This window comes from Oncorhynchus clarkii, chromosome 19 (genome assembly GCF_045791955.1).
Source record: "Oncorhynchus clarkii lewisi isolate Uvic-CL-2024 chromosome 19, UVic_Ocla_1.0, whole genome shotgun sequence".
Taxonomy (NCBI): Eukaryota; Metazoa; Chordata; class Actinopteri; order Salmoniformes; family Salmonidae; genus Oncorhynchus; species Oncorhynchus clarkii.
The window spans coordinates 1,879,787-1,896,063 of NC_092165.1; the positions used below are offsets into that span (position 1 = coordinate 1,879,787).

Consider the following 16,277-nt stretch of genomic DNA (forward strand, 5'->3'; position numbering starts at 1 on the left):
TGGGTCACTACGGAGAGGAGAAGGTACATGCTCAGATTTCGGCCAGCTTTTCTCTGTAAATTTAAATGTCAATCAATCACTTATTTTATTTTAAATAGCCCTTCTTTTACATCAGCAGCTTGTCACAGTGTATGACATATGTGCAGCCTAATAAAAAAAAAGCTGAATCTGATGTGTTTTAGTGCTGGGCTGGAACGAAAACCTGCACAATTAGTAGGAGTCAACGGTGTCCTCATCAGATAATGTTCTCACAGCTCTCTACCGTACGCCGGGCCCTGATTGGATGGAATAATCACCTGTGACGTCAGGTGACCTCGATTGATCGCAGGAGGCGGAGCCTGGTGTCAACTCCGTGGAGAACACAGAGAGGTAAGTGAAGAGGAACTGAGATAGATGGGGGGGAGCTGTGTTTAGACAGAGAGAGAGAGTTGGAGAGAGTGTGTATGTGTGTAGAGAGAGAGTGTGTATGTGTGTAGAGAGAGAGTGTGTGTGTGTAGAGAGAGAGAGAGAGTGTGTGTGTAGAGAGAGAGAGAGTGTGTGTATGTGTGTAGAGAGAGTGTGTGTGTGTGTAGAGAGAGAGAGAGTGTGTGTATGTGTGTAGAGAGAGTGTGTGTGTGTGTGTAGAGAGAGAGAGAGTGTGTGTGTAGAGAGAGAGAGAGAGTGTGTGTAGAGAGAGAGTGTGTGTAGAGAGAGAGTGTGTGTTTGTAGAGAGAGAGAGAGTGTGTAGAGAGAGAGTGTGTGTTTGTAGAGAGAGAGAGAGTGTGTGTGTGTAGAGAGAGAGAGAGTGTGTGTGTAGAGAGAGAGAGAGAGTGTGTGTGTGTAGAGTGAGAGAGTGTGTGTGTGTGTAGAGAGAGAGAGAGTGTGTGTGTGTGTAGCGAGAGAGAGAGAGTTAGAGAGAGAGTGTGTGTGTGTGTAGAGAGAGTGTGTGTAGAGAGAGGGAGAGTGTGTGTGTAGAGAGAGGTGTGTGTGTGTAGAGAGAGAGAGGTGTGTGTGTAGAGAGTGTGTGTGTGTAGAGAGAGAGAGAGAGTGTGTGTAGAGAGAGAGAAAGAGTGTGTGTGTGTAGAGTGAGTGAAAAATGTGTGTGTAGAGAGAGAGAGAGAGAGAGAGAGAGAGTGTGTGTGTGTGTGTGTGTGTGTGTGTGTGTAGAGAGAGAGTGAGAGGTGTGTGTGTGTAGAGTGAGAGGTGTGTGTGTGTGTAGAGAGAGAGAGAGTGTGTGTGTGTGTGTAGAGAGAGTGAGAGGTGTGTGTGTAGAGAGTGAGAGGTGTGTGTGTGTAGAGAGAGAGTGTGTGTAGAGAGAGAGTGAGAGGTGTGTGTGTGTAGAGAGAGAGTGTGTAGAGAGAGTGTGTGTGTGTGTGTGTGTGTGTAGAGTGAGAGGTGTGTGTGTGTGTAGAGTGAGAGGTGTGTGTGTGTAGAGAGAGAGTGAGAGGTGTGTGTGTGTAGAGAGAGAGTGTGTGTAGAGAGAGAGTGAGAGGTGTGTGTGTGTAGAGAGAGGTGTGTGTGTGTAGAGAGAGAGTGAGAGGTGTGTGTGTGTAGAGAGAGGTGTGTGTGTGTAGAGAGAGAGTGTGTGTAGAGAGAGAGTGTGTAGAGAGAGAGTGAGAGGTGTGTGTGTGTAGAGAGAGGTGTGTGTGTGTAGAGAGAGTGTGTGTAGAGAGAGAGTGAGAGGTGTGTGTGTGTAGAGAGAGAGTGTGTAGAGAGAGAGTGAGAGGTGTGTGTGTGTAGAGAGAGTGTGTGTGTGTGTGTAGAGAGTGAGAGGTGTGTGTGTGTAGAGAGAGAGTGTGTAGAGATAGGTGTGTGTGTGTAGAGAGAGAGTGTGTAGAGAGAGAGAGAGAGAGAGAGTGTGTAGAGAGAGGTGTGTGTGTGTAGAGAGAGGTGTGTGTGTGTAGAGAGAGTGTGTGTAGAGAGAGAGTGTGTAGAGAGAGAGTGTGTAGAGAGAGTGTGTGTGTAGAGAGAGGTGTGTAGAGAGAGAGTGTGTAGAGAGAGAGAGAGAGAGAGAATGTGTAGAGAGAGGTGTGTGTGTGTAGAGAGAGGTGTGTGTGTGTAGAGAGAGTGTGTGTAGAGAGAGAGTGTGTAGAGAGAGAGTGTGTAGAGAGAGTGCGTGTAGAGAGAGAGTGAGAGGTGTGTGTGTGTAGAGAGAGGTGTGTGTGTGTAGAGAGAGAGGTGTGTGTGTGTAGAGAGAGTGTGTGTAGAGAGAGTGTGTGTAGAGAGAGAGTGAGAGGTGTGTGTGTGTAGAGAGAGGTGTGTGTGTGTAGAGAGAGAGTGTGTAGAGTGAGAGGTGTGTGTGTGTAGAGAGAGGTGTGTGTGTGTAGAGAGAGTGTGTGTAGAGAGAGAGTGTGTAGAGAGAGAGACAGAGTGAAAACCATATGAAGACAGTCAGAGCCCTTCAGCTTCTCTACTGGAGCAGTAGAGCCAGTAAACTCTGTGGTGAGAGAGATACACATGCAGTTAGCATCATGACTCTACACACCAGGTGACCACAACCCCCTGATCTCAACCCTCCTCTACTTCAGGACTACAACGTCTCCCTAAGGAACTACAACCCCCACAGAGAGTATCACAGAGTAGGTGACCACAACCCCCTGATCTCAACCCTCCTCTACTTCAGGACTACAACGTCTCCCTAAGGAACTACAACCCCCACAGAGAGTATCACAGAGTAGGTGACCACAACCCCCTGATCTCAACCCTCCTCTACTTCAGGACTACAACGTCTCCCTAAGGAACTACAACCCCCACAGAGAGTATCACAGAGTAGGTGACCACAACCCCCTGATCTCAACCCTCCTCTACTTCAGGACTACAACATCTCCCTAAAGAACTACAACCCCCACAGAGAGTATCACAGAGAAGGTGACCACAACCCCCTGATCCTAACCCTCCTCTACTTCAGGACTACAACATCTCCCTAAGGAACTACAACCCCCACAGAGTGTATCACAGAGAAGGTGACCACCATCACTATGGACGTCACAACCCCCTGATCTCAACCCTCCTCTCCGCTTCAGGACTACAACTCAACGTCTCCCTAAAGAACTACAACCCCCACAGAGAGTATCACAGAGAAGGTGACCACAACCCCCTGATCTCAACCCTCCTCTACTTCAGGACTACATCTCCCTAAAGAACTACAACCCCCACAGAGAGTATCACAGAGAAGGTGACCACCATCACTATGGACGTCACAACCCCCTGATCTCAACCCTCCTCTCTGCTTCAGGACTACAACTCAACGTCTCCCTAAAGAACTACAACCCCCAGGGTTCCGAGCGGAGCAGCAGCCATGAGCGCGGAGACCCAGGTGAAGTGTGTGCTGGTGGGGGACAGTGCTGTCGGGAAGACGGCCCTCCTGGTTCGCTTCACCTCAGAGACCTTCCCTGAGTGCTACAAACCAACTGTGTACGAGAACACTGGAGTGGAGGTCTTCATGGACGGGGCCCCGGTAGGAATAAAACCCTTTACCTACTACAATAATACCCTTTACCTACTACAATAATACCCTTTACCTACTACAATAATACCCTTTACCTACTACAATAATACCCTTTACCTACTACAATAATACCCTTTACCTACTACAATAATACCCTTTACCTACTACAATAATACCCTTTACCTACTACAATAATACCCTTTACCTACTACAATAATACCCTTTACCTACTACAATAATACCCTTTACCTACTACAATAATACCCTTTACCTACTACAATAATACCCTTTACCTACTACAATAATACCCTTTACCTACTACAATAATACCCTTTACCTACTACAATAATACCCTTTACCTACTACAATAATACCCTTTACCTACTACAATAATACCCTTTACCTACTACAATAATACCCTTTACCTACTACAATAATACCCTTTACCTACTACAATAATACCCTTTACCTACTACAATAATACCCTTTACCTACTACAATAATACCCGTTACCTACTACAATAATACCCTTTACCTACTACAATAATACCCTTTACCTACTACAATAATACCCTTTACCTACTACAATAATACCCTTTACCTACTACAATAATACCCTTTACCTACTACAATAATACCCTTTACCTACTACAATAATACCCTTTACCTACTACAATAATACCCTTTACCTACTACAATAATACCCGTTACCTACTACAATAATACCCTTTACCTACTACAATAATACCCTTTACCTACTACAATAATACCCTTTACCTACTACAATAATACCCTTTACCTACTACAATAATACCCTTTACCTACTACAATAATACCCTTTACCTACTACAATAATACCCTTTACCTACTACAATAATACCCTTTACCTACTACAATAATACCCTTTACCTACTACAATAATACCCTTTACCTACTACAATAATACCTTTACCTACTACAATAATACCCTTTACCTACTACAATAATACCCTTTAACTACTACAATAATACCCTTTACCTACTACAATAATACCCTTTACCTACTACAATAATACCCTTTACCTACTACAATAATACCCTTTACCTACTACAATAATACCCTTTACATCAGGGCTCCGGTAGGAATAATACATTTACCTACTACAATAATACACTACAAATCATTTAACTACTACAATAATACACTACAACTCATTTAACTACTACAATAATACACTACAACTCATTTAACTACTACAATAATACACTACAAATCATTTAACTACTACAATAATACACTACAACTCATTTAACTACTACAATAATACACTACAACTCATTTAACTACTACAATAATACACTACAAATCATTTAACTACTACAATAATACACTACAACTCATTTAACTACTACAATAATACCCTTTACCTCATTTAACTACTACAATAATACCCTACAAATCATTTACCTACTACAATAATACACTACAAATCATTTACCTACTACAATAATACACTACAACTAATTTACCTACTACAATAATACACTACAAATCATTTAACTACTACAATAATACCCTACAACTCATTTAACTACTACAATAATACACTACAACACATTTAACTACTACAATAATACACTACAACACATTTAACTACTACAATAATACACTACAACTCATTTACCTACTACAATAATACCCTTTACATCAGGGCTGTTCAACTGGCGGCCCGCGGACCAGATCCGGCCTGTTTATTCATTTAGACTGGTCCTTATGAGCGTTAGCGAACGATCTGCCAGACAATCCCCAGTTCAGCGCCAAGCAACATGGTGATGGTCTGTCGTGTTGGTTGTTGGCGGTTTCTAGATCTTATTTAGTAGGCACGTTGATGATCTATTTTCTACATATGAGTTTTGGTTTCCAGAGTTTTATGGTTTTTAAAATACAACACATGGGACTCGATAGAGACGGGGACAAAACGACCTCATGGCTGAGGGAAAGGAATTCAAAGGATTTTTTGGTATTCATTTTTAGTTTTATATATATATAATTTGTATTTATTGCAAATAATAATTGTATTATTATTTAGGAATTGGTTCTTAAATATATATATATATATATATTAACCTTTTTATTTAACTAGGCAAGTCATTTAAGAACAAATTCTTATTTACAATGACGGCCTACCGAGGAACAGTGGGTTAACTGGTCTAGGAACAGTGGGTTAACTGGTCTAGGAACAGTGGGTTAACTGGTCTAGGAACAGTGGGTTAAACTGGTCTAGGAACAGTGGGTTAACTGGTCTAGGAACAGTAGGGTTAACTGGTCTAGGAACAGTGGGTTAACTGGTCTAGGAACAGTAGGGTTAACTGGTCTAGGAACAGTGGGTTAACTGGTCTAGGAACAGTAGGGTTAACTGGTCTAGGAACAGTGGGTTAACTGGTCTAGGAACAGTAGGGTTAACTGGTCTAGGAACAGTGGGTTAACTGGTCTAGGAACAGTGGGTTAACTGGTCTAGGAACAGTGGGTTAACTGGTCTAGGAACAGTAGGGTTAACTGGTCTAGGAACAGTAGGGTTAACTGCCTTGTTCAGGGGGCAGAACGACATGTTTTTTTACCTTGTCAGCTCGGGGTTTCGATACAGCAACATAATGGGTTACTGGCCCAGCGATCTAACCACTCGGCTACCCTGTCGCTAGGCTACCCTGTTGCTAGGCTACTTGCTTCAGACTGGAATTTACATATTACATCATTGAACTCTCACCATACATTAACACGGTAGTGTCAACATCACAACACACTGGAGAGGTCGGAGGGTCACCTGATCAGGAAATGACCCCCCTGACACATCCTTCACGACCTTTAACCCCTCTGATGGTAATGAGGCTGTTTATCCCTGTGGTGTCTTTGTTTTGTATTTTTAATGCTTTATTTAAAGAGCTTTATTTAAAGAGCATCTCAACGTCACAAAGAATAAAACATTTTAAAACATTACAAATATGATTTCGAATAAGACAGAACAACAACAAAATTATTGAATAATTAAAACTTTTTTTTTTAAAAAGACACATTTATAACATATTTGTTTTACTCTCCAGATCAACCTGGGTTTGTGGGACACGGCAGGAAATGACACGTTCAGACAGATCCGTCCGATGTCCTATCAGCAGGCGGATGTGGTCCTGATCTGCTACTCCGTGGCCAACGCCGCCTCCCTCGCCAGCGTCAAGCACAAGTGGCTGGTAGAGGTACGGGACGACCTTTTCCTACTCTCTGAGTAGATCCTTCTGGAAGTGTTCTGTGTGTGTGTGTTTTTATTGGATAGAGAGAGGTGAAAGGTCGGAGAGAGAGAGAGCGGTGGGACGGATTCCAACCTGACGCTACGTAGAACACGCTCTCCAGAGGCAGCAGCTCAGACCGCTAAACCAAACAACCTTTTTCTATTCTTACAGACACGTCTGAAATAATCATTTGAGTCAATTCAGGAAGTAGACACATCAGTAGTTGGATGCTTCGGTAAACTAAAGATCTGATTCCATTTTTGTTTTCTCTCTCTCTCTCTCTGTCTCTCTCTCTCTCTCTCTCTCTCTCTGTCTCTCTCTCTCTCTCTCTGTCTCTCTCTCTCTGTCTCTCTGTCTCTCTCTCTCTCTGTCTCTCTCTCTCTCTCTCTGTCTCTCTCTCTGTCTCTCTCTCTCTCTCCCTCTGTCTCTCTCTCTCTCTGTCTCTCTCTGTCTCTCTCTCTCTCTCTCTCTGTCTCTCTCTGTCTCTCTCTCTCTCTCTCTCTCTCTCTCTCTCTGTCTCTCTCTCTCTCTCTCTCTCTCTCTCTCTCTGTCTCTCTCTGTCTCTCTCTCTCTCTCTCTCTCTGTCTCTCTCTCTCTCTCTCTGTCTCTCTCTCTCTCTCTCTCTCTCTCTTTCTCTCTCTCTGTCTCTCTCTGTCTGTCTCTCTCTCTCTCTCTCTGTCTCTCTCCCTCTCTCTCTCTCTCTCTCTCTCTCTCTCATTGAGAAGCAGTGAGAAGGAATTGGTATTAGGATTTCAGTTCACTTCCTGAGTTGAAATGGAATTGAGCCCAACTCTGGCTTCATATATCCTGTATCAAAACACATGTTTAGAACTATTTGACTATAACAAAATGGTTGTTTTAAAAACATTTTAATGTCATTGTAGGTGCGTGACAACCTTCCCCGTGTCCCGGTGCTGGTGGTGGCCACCCAGACGGACCAGCGTGACTCCGGGCCTCACAGCGCCTCCTGCTCCTCCGCCGCCGAGGGCAAACGCCTCGCTCAGGACATACGGGCCAAGGGATACCTGGAGTGCTCGTCGCTAAGCAACCGCGGCGTGCAGCAAGTGTTCGAGTGTGCGGTGAGGACAGCGGTGAACCAGGCCAGGAAACGGACGCGTCCGCGGATGTTTGATATCAACAGCTGCGTGGTGTTTTGACCTCTGAACCTTTTGGGGGGGGGGGGGGGCTAGGTTGGGGTGGTGCCTAGATTGGGGTGGTGCTGGGTGGATACTGAAGCCTCTAACTACTGCTCTGGGATCAGGTCTCGGGGCCAGTGGCGACTGCAGACTTGGACTCATCACCAGGGACTTGAGACTGGCGGGTTAATGACTCGACTACATCACTGTGTCTGACTTGAACTGTTCGAGGTCCTGTCTGACCCCATGACCTGTGGTTTTGGGGGAACTGAGGTCCTGTCTGACCTCATGACCTGTGGTTTTGGGGGAACTGAGGTCCTGTCTGACCCCAGGACCTGTGGTTTTGGGGGAACTCTTGTTTAACTGTTGTTTAACTCTCTCCTGGAGGAGAGAGAGAGAGAGACGAGAGTGATTAGTGAAGCAGTTTAAATACCCTGAGCCCAGGTGGCTCCTCCAATCACTAACGACCCTCCGCCTGCAGGAGGAACCGCCCCTGCACTACAGAGGAGGGGCCGTGACATTATCCCTGACAAGTTTGTTTTTTTGTTTTTTAATTCTTATTTCAGTTCACAATAAAATAAAACAATACAAGTCGATAACAACTATTTCCGTTCTCCGTCTATAGATGTTAAAAGTTCTCCTTTTGTAAAGGTTTTCTAGCTCAGGTTTGTCCGTTTCCTTTGTTAAATAAATGTTGCCCAACAGTGTGCCTGAACATAATTCATAAATAAATACATGTTGCCCAACAGTGTGCCTGAACATAATTCATAAATAAATACATGTTGCCCAACAGTGTGCCTGAACATAATTCATAAATAAATACATGTTGCCCAACAGTATGCCTGAACATAATTCATAAATAAATACATGTTGCCCAACAGGATGCCTGAACATAATTCATAAATAAATACATGTTGCCCAACAGTGTGCCTGAACATAATTCATAAATAAATACATGTTGCCCAACAGTATGCCTGAACATAATTCATAAATAAATACATGTTGCCCAACAGGATGCCTGAACATAATTCATAAATAAATACATGTTGCCCAACAGTGTGCCTGAACATAATTCATAAATAAATTAATGTTGCCCAACAGTGTGCCTGAACATAATTCATAAATAAATACATGTTGCCCAACAGTATGCCTGAACATAATTCATAAATAAATAAATGTTGCCCAACAGTATGCCTGAACATAATTCATAAATAAATACATGTTGCCCAACAGTATGCCTGAACATAATTCATAAATAAATTAATGTTGCCCAACAGTGTGCCTGAACATAATTCATAAATAAATACATGTTGCCCAACAGTATGCCTGAACATAATTCATAAATAAATACATGTTGCCCAACAGTATGCCTGGACATAATTCATAAATAAATACATGTTGCCCAACAGTGTGCCTGAACATAATTCATAAATAAATACATGTTGCCCAACAGTATGCCTGAACATAATTCATAAATAAATACATGTTGCCCAACAGTGTGCCTGAACATAATTCATAAATAAATGACCTTCCACCTATAAATTCTACTAAGAAATCAGCATATTTAAAGAGATCTTGGAGTAGGAAAACCAAAGTACTGATTAGCCATGTACTGTCACATGAATATCTCACACACACACAGACAGGATGAGGGAGGATGACAGTGTTGTGTTGTGGTGAAGGTTGAGATCAGAGATGATGACCGCAGCAGCTGTAGTTGACAGCCAGTAACAGTCTGGAGCTCATTAACCCTGACAGTAACAGTCTCTGTTACATTAACCCTGACAGTAACAATCTGGAGCTCATTAACCCTGTCAGTAACAGTCTCTGTTACATTAACCCTGACAGTAACAGTCTCTGTTACATTAACCCTGTCAGTAACAGTCTCTGTTACATTAACCCTGACAGTAACAGTCTCTGTTACATTAACCCTGACAGTAACAGTCTCTGTTACATTAACCCTGACAGTAACAGTCTGGAGCTCATTAACCCTGTCAGTAACAGTCTCTGTTACATTAACCCTGACAGTAACAGTCTCTGTAACATTAACCCTGACAGTAACAGTCTGGAGCTCATTAACCCTGTCAGTAACAGTCTCTGTTACATTAACCCTGACAGTAACAGTCTCTGTTACATTAACCCTGACAGTAACAGTCTCTGTTACATTAACCCTGACAGTAACAGTCTGGAGCTCATTAACCCTGACAGTAACAGTCTCTGTTACATTAACCCTGACAGTAACAGTCTCTGTTACATTAACCCTGACAGTAACAGTCTCTGTTACATTAACCCTGACAGTAACAGTCTCTGTTACATTAACCCTGTCAGTAACAGTCTCTGTTACATTAACCCTGACAGTAACAGTCTCTGTAACATTAACCCTGACAGTAACAGTCTCTGTTACATTAACCCTGACAGTAACAGTCTCTGTAACATTAACCCTGACAGTAACAGTCTCTGTTACATTAACCCTGACAGTAACAGTCTCTGTTACATTAACCCTGACAGTAACAGTCTCTGTTACATTAACCCTGACAGTAACAGTCTCTGTTACATTAACCCTGACAGTAACAGTCTCTGTTACATTAACCCTGACAGTAACAGTCTCTGTTACATTAACCCTGACAGTAACAGTCTGGAGCTCATTAACCCTGACAGTAACAGTCTCTGTTACATTAACCCTGACAGTAACAGTCTGGAGCTCATTAACCCTGACAGTAACAGTCTCTGTTACATTAACCCTGACAGTAACAGTCTCTGTTACATTAACCCTGACAGTAACAGTCTCTGTTACATTAACCCTGACAGTAACAGTCTCTGTTACATTAACCCTGACAGTAACAGTCTGGAGCTCATTAACCCTGACAGTAACAGTCTCTGTTACATTAACCCTGACAGTAACAGTCTCTGTTACATTAACCCTGACAGTAACAGTCTCTGTTACATTAACCCTGACAGTAACAGTCTGGAGCTCATTAACCCTGACAGTAACAGTCTGGAGCTCATTAACCCTGACAGTAACAGTCTCTGTTACATTAACCCTGACAGTAACAGTCTCTGTTACATTAACCCTGACAGTAACAGTCTCTGTTACATTAACCCTGACAGTAACAGTCTGGAGCTCATTAACCCTGACAGTAACAGTCTCTGTTACATTAACCCTGACAGTAACAGTCTCTGTTACATTAACCCTGACAGTAACAGTCTCTGTTACATTAACCCTGACAGTAACAGTCTGGAGCTCATTAACCCTGACAGTAACAGTCTCTGTTACATTAACCCTGACAGTAACAGTCTCTGTTACATTAACCCTGACAGTAACAGTCTCTGTTACATTAACCCTGACAGTAACAGTCTCTGTTACATTAACCCTGACAGTAACAGTCTGGAGCTCATTAACCCTGACAGTAACAGTCTCTGTTACATTAACCCTGACAGTAACAGTCTCTGTTACATTAACCCTGACAGTAACAGTCTCTGTTACATTAACCCTGACAGTAACAGTCTGGAGCTCATTAACCCTGACAGTAACAGTCTCTGTTACATTAACCCTGACAGTAACAGTCTCTGTTACATTAACCCTGACAGTAACAGTCTCTGTTACATTAACCCTGACAGTAACAGTCTCTGTTACATTAACCCTGACAGTAACAGTCTCTATTACATTAACCCTGACAGTAACAGTCTGGAGCTCATTAACCCTGACAGTAACAGTCTCTGTTACATTAACCCTGACAGTAACAGTCTCTGTTACATTAACCCTGACAGTAACAGTCTCTGTTACATTAACCCTGACAGTAACAGTCTGGAGCTCATTAACCCTGACAGTAACAGTCTGGAGCTCATTAACCCTGACAGTAACAGTCTCTGTTACATTAACCCTGACAGTAACAGTCTCTGTTACATTAACCCTGACAGTAACAGTCTCTGTTACATTAACCCTGACAGTAACAGTCTCTGTTACATTAACCCTGACAGTAACAGTCTCTGTTACATTAACCCTGACAGTAACAGTCTCTGTTACATTAACCCTGACAGTAACAGTCTGGAGCTCATTAACCCTGACAGTAACAGTCTCTGTTACATTAACCCTGACAGTAACAGTCTGGAGCTCATTAACCCTGACAGTAACAGTCTGGAGCTCATTAACCCTGACAGTAACAGTCTGGAGCTCATTAACCCTGACAGTAACAGTCTCTGTTACATTAACCCTGACAGTAACAGTCTCTGTTACATTAACCCTGACAGTAACAGTCTCTGTAACATTAACCCTGACAGTAACAGTCTCTGTTACATTAACCCTGACAGTAACAGTCTCTGTTACATTAACCCTGACAGTAACAGTCTCTGTTACATTAACCCTGACAGTAACAGTCTCTGTTACATTAACCCTGACAGTAACAGTCTGGAGCTCATTAACCCTGACAGTAACAGTCTCTGTTACATTAACCCTGACAGTAACAGTCTCTGTTACATTAACCCTGACAGTAACGGTCTCTGTTACATTAACCCTGACAGTAACAGTCTCTGTTACATTAACCCTGTCAGTAACAGTCTCTGTTACATTAACCCTGACAGTAACAGTCTCTGTAACATTAACCCTGACAGTAACAGTCTCTGTTACATTAACCCTGACAGTAACAGTCTGGAGCTCATTAACCCTGACAGTAACAGTCTCTGTTACATTAACCCTGACAGTAACAGTCTCTGTTACATTAACCCTGACAGTAACAGTCTCTGTTACATTAACCCTGACAGTAACAGTCTCTGTTACATTAACCCTGACAGTAACAGTCTCTGTTACATTAACCCTGACAGTAACAGTCTCTGTTACATTAACCCTGACAGTAACAGTCTCTGTTACATTAACCCTGACAGTAACAGTCTCTGTTACATTAACCCTGTCAGTAACAGTCTCTGTAACATTAACCCTGTCAGTAACAGTCTCTGTTACATTAACCCTGTTAGTAACAGTCTCTGTAACATTAACCCTGTCAGTAACAGTCTCTGTAACATTAACCCTGACAGTAACAGTCTCTGTTACATTAACCCTGACAGTAACAGTCTCTGTTACATTAACCCTGACAGTAACAGTCTCTGTTACATTAACCCTGACAGTAACAGTCTCTGTTACATTAACCCTGACAGTAACAGTCTGGAGCTCATTAACCCTGACAGTAACAGTCTCTGTTACATTAACCCTGACAGTAACAGTCTCTGTTACATTAACCCTGACAGTAACAGTCTCTGTTACATTAACCCTGACAGTAACAGTCTCTGTAACATTAACCCTGACAGTAACAGTCTCTGTTACATTAACCCTGACAGTAACAGTCTGGAGCTCATAAACCCTGACAGTAACAGTCTCTGTAACATTAACCCTGACAGTAGCAGTCTCTGTTACATTAACCCTGACAGTAACAGTCTCTGTTACATTAACCCTGACAGTAACAGTCTCTGTTACATTAACCCTGACAGTAACAGTCTCTGTTACATTAACTCTGACAGTAACAGTCTCTGTTACATTAACCCTGACAGTAACAGTCTCTGTTACATTAACTCTGACAGTAACAGTCTCTGTTACATTAACCCTGACAGTAACAGTCTCTGTTACATTAACCCTGTCAGTAACAGTCTCTGTTACATTAACCCTGACAGTAACAGTCTATGTAGATCAATACACTGACTGACTGATATGTTATGTACCTATAGATCAATACTCTGACTGACTGATATGTTATGTACCTATAGATCAATACACTGACTGACTGATATGTTATGTACCTATAGATCAATACACTGACTGATATGTTATGTACCTATAGATCAATACACTGACTGACTGATATGTTATGTACCTACAGATCAATACACTGACTGACTGATATGTTATGTACCTATAGATCAATACACTGACTGACTGATATGTTATGTACCTATAGATCAATACACTGACTGACTGATATGTTATGTACCTCTAGATCAATACACTGACTGACTGATATGTTATGTACCTATAGATCAATACACTGACTGACTGATATGTTATGTACCTATAGATCAATACACTGACTGATATGTTATGTACCTATAGATCAATACACTGACTGTAAATCACTCTGAATACGAGTGTTCATTACATAAAAACTAAAGAACAATGTAAATGAGACTCTGTTAAAATATGACTTTGTTCCCAGACGAGACCAGTTTTAATGTGTGTCTGGGAAACCAGTCCTCAGTCTCTCTACCTCTGTAGCACCTATGTGATCATACTATAGTATAGTCTGTCTGTAGCACCTATATGATCATACTACAGTATAGTCTGTCTGTAGCACCTATATGATCATACTACAGTATAGTCTGTCTGTAGCACCAATATAATCATACTACAGTATAGTCTGTCTGTAGCACCAATATGATCATACTACAGTATAGTCTGTCTGTAGCACCAATATGATCATACTGCAGTATAGTCTGTCACGTTGTAACACAACAATATAAACTCCAAACTCAGACTGCTTAAACTCCAAACTCAGACTGCTTCAAACTCCAAACTCAGACTGCTTCAAACTCCAAACTCAGACTGCTTCAAACTCCAAACTCAGACTGCTTCAAACTCCAAACTCAGACTGCTTCAAACTCCAAACTCAGACTGCTTCAAACTCCAAACTCAGACTGCTTCACTCTGTTTTAGGAGTCATGACAATCTGCGAAGGCAACACACGCTGTCAGAGCTGTAGTCACACAGAGCTGTGGTCAAAGTGCTCTCATCTCAACAGCACTACGCTCTCAAATGCTTCTCTCCTACAACCCCCATCACATGAAACTATCTCTCTCTCTTCTTTCTCTCTCTCTTCCTTCTCTCTCTCTCCCCCTGTCTCTCTCTCTCTCTCTCTCTCTCTCTCTCTCTCTCTCTCTCTCCTTCTCTCTCTCTCCCCCTGTCTCTCTCTCTGTCTCTCTCTCTCTCTCTCTCTCTCTCTCTCTCTCTCTCTCTCTCTGTCTCTCTCTCTCTTCCTTCTCTCTCTCTCCCCCTGTCTCTCTCTCTCTCTCTCTCTCTCTCCCCCTGTCTCTCTCTTTCTCTCCCCCTGTCTCTCTCTATCTCCCCTGTCTCTCTCTCTCTCTCCCCCTGTCTCTCTCTATCTCCCCTGTCTCTCTCTCTCTCCCCCCCTGTCTCTCTCTCTCTCCCCCCTGTCTCTGTCTCTCTCTCTTTCTCTCCCCCTGTCTCTCTCTCTCTCTCTCCCCCCCTGTCTCTCTCTTTCTCTCCCCCTGTCTCTCTCTCTCACTCCCCGTCTCTCTCCCTCTCTCTCTCTCCCTGTCTCTCTCTCTCTCTCCCCCTCTCTCTCTCTCTCTCCCCCTGTCTCTCTCTTCCTCCCCATATATCTCTCCCTCTCTCTCTCTCATCCTCCCCCCTTCTCTCTCCCTCTCTCTCTCTTCCTCCCCATATCTCTCCCTCTCTCTCTCTCATCCTCCCCCCCTCTCTCCCTCTCTCTCTCTTCCTCCCCATATCTCTCCCTCTCTCTCTCTTCCTCCCCATATCTCTCCCTCTCTCTCTCTTCCTCCCCATATCTCTCCCTCTCTCTCTCTCATCCTCCCCCCCTCTCTCCCTCTCTCTCTCTTCCTCCCCATATCTCTCCCTCTCTCTCTCTTCCTCCCCATATCTCTCCCTCTCTCTCTCTTCCTCCCCATATCTCTCCCTCTCTCTCTCATCCTCCCCATATCTCTCCCTCTGTCTCTCTCTCATCCCCCCCCTCTCTCTCCCTCTCTCTCTCTTCCTCCCCATATCTCTCCCTCTGTCTCTCTCTCATCCTCCCCCCCTCTCTCTCTTTTCCTCCCCCTGTCTCTCTCTCTCTCTCTCATCCTCCCCACCCCTCCCTCTCCCCCCTCTCCTCTCATCGCCCTCCTCCTTCCCTCCCCTCCCCTCCCTCCACCTCCCACAGCAGCAGGAAACACCTGTTCTATCAGCTCTTCACCACAGAAACTCAGTGACACACTGAAGCCTCTAACAGCGGTTTGCACTATGACAGTTCCTGTCTAAATAATGCTTAGTTACAACCCAGTGTTAGTGAGAAATGTACATATAGTATTATATACCTTAACAACAGTATTATATACCTTAACAACATTATTATATACCTTAACAACAGCAACAGTATTATATACCTTAACAACAGTATTATATACCTTAACAACAGTATTATATACCTTAACAACAGGATTATATATTGTACAGTATTAAATATTATACAATCATTATATAGTATAATGTACTAAATATATTATCGGCAGTATTATATATCATACAGTATTACATTTTATACAGTATTATATACCTTCCCAACAGTAGTATATATTATACAGTAGTATATACCTTACCAACAGTAGTATATATTATACAGTAGTATATACCTTACCAACAGTAGTATATATTATACAGTAGTATATATTATACAGTA

General features: G+C 42.7%; 1 protein-coding gene across 1 annotated transcript; it reads left to right on the forward strand.

Annotated features, from left to right (window-relative positions):
- The first annotated feature begins 2,325 nt into the window (after positions 1 to 2,325).
- LOC139374082 (rho-related GTP-binding protein RhoH-like) lies at positions 2,326 to 8,572 on the forward strand. The gene is made up of 3 exons (XM_071115071.1): positions 2,326 to 3,436; positions 6,506 to 6,655; positions 7,573 to 8,572. The coding sequence occupies exons 1-3, from the start codon at positions 3,278 to 3,280 to the stop codon at positions 7,843 to 7,845; spliced, it is 582 nt and encodes a 193-aa protein (XP_070971172.1). The 5' UTR covers positions 2,326 to 3,277; the 3' UTR covers positions 7,846 to 8,572.
- Positions 8,573 to 16,277: the final 7,705 nt, after the last annotated feature.